Consider the following 3,887-nt stretch of genomic DNA (forward strand, 5'->3'; position numbering starts at 1 on the left):
ATTCAATAGAGAGAAATGAGTATCCCGCTTTTATTTAGTTTTATTCAGAATGACATTTAAACCCTGCATTTTAAATTTTAATACATACACCCACCAAAATGTATACCTACTATACAAAGAACAATATGATAAAAATGATTAAATATAAAAGAGAACTTCCAAAATTCAATTTATTAACATTTAAGGATACATTTAAAACAAAAAACTTAGTACAGTAGTCCCTGTACGCAAACCAGGTATGCACCTTGACATATGACCTGATAAAACTTATACGAAAACAATGAATGAAGATTATACAGGTGGAGAATTTGAGGTTTTTCTTTTTTAATGCTGCTGTCAACTGTTACAATGAACAAAATCTGTTGATAATTTGACGTCAAGTCAAACCATGCATGAAAACATGCACAAACAATGAATTTTCCACAAACAATTCATTTCCAAGCAATGCAGAAAGTAATTTTAAAAAGGTTACTGGTTATTTCGTAATTGATTACAGTACCTGCTTAAAAGCGTTACAAGCAAACTAATCTATTTGATCACTCCCATTAACAGACTACAGACAGAATACAACAGTTTTCTATTTCTGACCATTTTTCTTTCTCTCATTTTCTATCCTGTTTCAAATATTCTTTTTTTAACATTATGAATTAGCCGGTCTGTAAAACTGTCGTGGCAAATTATAGATATCACTTTAGAAATCTAAATATGACTTTAATAATCACAGTCACCGCCTAAAGAACATCCGACCGCGTTAAATACTTTATGTTCAAGTACCTAGTTCCTTGTTATAGTCTCACTTGAAGTTACGGCAGAGGGATAGGGGCCAGTGAAAGTGACGGGTCCTCCCTCTCACTTACGGGGTCCTTACTCATAACCCCCTGGATTAATGAATGAATGAATTAGCTGAATAAGAACCGCTGCACCCGACCTGTAGATCATCTACAGCGCGAACGCTACAGCCTGTTGCAGCTCTTCCTTTCCGATAACGACGGCCTCCCCCCTCACGTGGTTGATGACCCTCTCAAGGCCGTCCTGAGAGGGCGGGGGCCCGACCGGGTCCCCGCGGGAGGACCGACCTGTATGTAGGCGCCGTAGATATCTATAGATGTCTATCCGTGTGTGCCGCGTCTGGCTGCAACCATCTAAAATAAACTTAGACTAAGGCAAGAAGGGGTTGTGTATTGGATACTTTATTGATTTATCTTACACCTGGGTACATTAGTAGAAATTGAGAAGCGCACTGTGGGAATTTCCACGACGAAACAATAAGAGGTAAAGCAGGCCCGGTGCGAATGAAGACATCTTTCCAACTGCATATTAGCCATAATCACACATCCAAATACCTTTTTTTCCCAATTCCCACTTCAAAAGGCTGTTTTTAATTAAAAAGATAGCAACCTAAACGGTTCACTTATCTGAATATCTGCCTTATTTTTCTGGAAATTTGGGATCATCTGAAACCTTGCGGTGAGTCGTTTAAATACGCTTTTAAAATTAGTATTTTGTGTGAATTGGGGGGGGGGGGGATATTTAGCGTTTTTAATTTACGGTCATGGCGCCTTCTTCCCAGCTGTACTGGTTTACCATCAGGTCATCATCCTGCTTCATGTTGTTGAGGAGGTACTTGATGCTGGCCTTCACGCCAGTTTTCACCCCAGCGCCCAGTGCGTAGCCCGCCACCCCCGCCGTCCCCCCGGTGACAGCCATTAGCGCGTCCGTGCCCAGGTCGACGGCGCTCAGGATGGCTCTTTCTTTCGCCGTCTCGGAGCAATTTACCGAGGCGTAGTACACGGCCGTGCCCAAGTTGTAGAGGGTACTGACGGCGGGGATCCACTCCACCACCGTGTAGATTTGCTCCTCTCTCTTGTTGATGCAGCCCGCCTGGGGGCTGCGCCTTGAGCGTCCGCTCGCCCCGACCGAGAGCGACGCCTCCTTCTCCACCTTACACAGGCGGATCCAGCATTCCGACTCGGAGGAATCTGACGGCACAACGCGGCTCCCTTTCTTCAGCACTGCGTTGTACTTCTCCGGCCGGAGCCACCCGCCGCGGGTGACGCCGGCGCACTGGAAGCCCAGCCTCTCACAGGCCCTCACCGCCTCATCCAGCCCTTCCGCGGCTCCCTCCACTGCCTTTCCCAGCAGCACCGTTCCGTTAACTCTGGTCCAGCCCTCGCACAGTTCCCTCTGCTTCTCCCTTTCGGAGGTTCCCTGTGTGGTCTTGCCCTCTCCGGTCATTGCCAATTGCTGGATGTTGAACATCACAGCCTCTAAGTGGCGGTCTGTCCGCACCATCTCGCCGTGCGCCGCTGCCGAGGCCGAGGCCCCTGCGGCCGTGGGCCGGGCTATTCTTCGTTCTATCAGACCCTCCACCTCCATCAGGAGCTCTTCTGTGTCCGACATCCCCAGCAGGTCATAGAGCTTGAGCATCAGCGTCTGCGCCTCCTTTTGGCAGTCTGCAACGGCCAACACGGGCACCAGCGAGAGACCCAGGAGCTCTTGAGGGAACAGACCGGAGGCTGGGTCATCCATGGTGGTGGCAGAAAGCAGCTCCTCACAGCTGATGTTCTCATGAACGTGTATATGATTTTCCATCTGACTTGTAAGCTTTGCCTTGAGGACAGATATGATGTTCTTCGCCGAGCGGACCCTTTCCTCTTCTTGCACCGCTGCGTGCTTTGGGCCAGCCTGGGGTTTGGACCCCAGAAGTGACCGCTGGCCCTGTTTCGCTGACCCAACTTTCTCCTGGGTGGACGTGTTGGGAAGGGAAGCGTTCCTCATTGCCAGAGGAGGTGGTGCCCTGCACAGAGCCTGCTCAGTCAGCAGTAGCTGGACCAGCACCAGCCACTTCATCTTGGAGTGCGTCATTGTGGCTGGAAGGGCCCTCATCCGACACCCTTGCACTACTGGACACTTTGAATCTACAAAATAACAACCAGACCGCAGATAGTTATTTGTTGTTGATGCTCTGTTCGGGATATGAACACTTCACTTCATAAGACACTGCATGTGGTGGTTTGAAAATATCCTGCGTTTTGTGTGCAATCATTGAAGGAGCTTACACACTTCACGCTCTCAACCCTGTTGATTCTCATCCAAATATCTTAAGCTTAGTTGGCCTTTTGCCAACTAGTTCACTGAGCTCCCATTGTAATTCTTGCTTTTTTTGGGGGGGGGGGGGGGGGATAATTAACTATGAGAAGGTACTATGGATCTGATTCATGTCATTTTACCAAATTAGCAACCAAAAATGTTTGAAAATGTTGATTTCTGTAAAATGACTACACTATCACAACAAGTTGACACTATTTGCTCCTGATTCGGAAACTGTCCGTTGGCCTGATTTAAACAAAAACAAAAAAACACTGCAAATTACTATAAGTTACTCATAATAAAAACGCTCAAAAATGCCATTCCAGACGGTTATTTCTGGCCAGAGGGCAATTTTCCCCCTGTTTTCTTACACCTAGCGACATTTCTGCAATTTAAACACTGTAGAGAGGGGGGACATGCACAGGAAAGGCTTTAGTGCCAAAAGCTTTGTGCGCTCCCTGCCGCCGACCTACACGGTGTTTCCCACATCAGTGTTTTTCGGTTATTTTTTTTTTTTCCAATCAAATCTATTGGAAGTTAAAGATCTCTTTGAAAAATCCTTACGAGACATGCGTCCAAGATCACGGGAACAAAGAATTTTGCCGTGAACTATCATCTAGCACACGGTTTGAATCACCCCCCCCCCCCCCTCTGATCCAGGCATCAAGCTGTTGTTTTCCCACCACGCAAGCGGGAGAGAGATTATTTAAGCGCGTGAAAGCGGAATGAAGATTGATTTTCAGCTCTGCAGCACTTACCTTAGGACTTTGGATTGGAGGCTGGAGATCGATTGACCA

General features: G+C 47.0%; 1 protein-coding gene across 1 annotated transcript; it reads right to left on the reverse strand.

The window, feature by feature from the left end:
* Positions 1-939: 939 nt before the first annotated feature.
* Positions 940-2,865, reverse strand: apof (apolipoprotein F; the record flags this gene model as incomplete). Its single annotated transcript, XM_080001146.1, has 2 exons — positions 940-1,032; positions 1,549-2,865. 2 exons carry the CDS (start codon positions 2,863-2,865, stop codon positions 940-942), a joined length of 1,410 nt encoding a protein of 469 aa, XP_079857272.1.
* Positions 2,866-3,887: the final 1,022 nt, after the last annotated feature.

This window comes from Zeus faber (assembly GCF_960531495.2).
Source record: "Zeus faber genome assembly, chromosome: 5".
Lineage (NCBI taxonomy): Eukaryota > Metazoa > Chordata > Actinopteri > Zeiformes > Zeidae > Zeus > Zeus faber.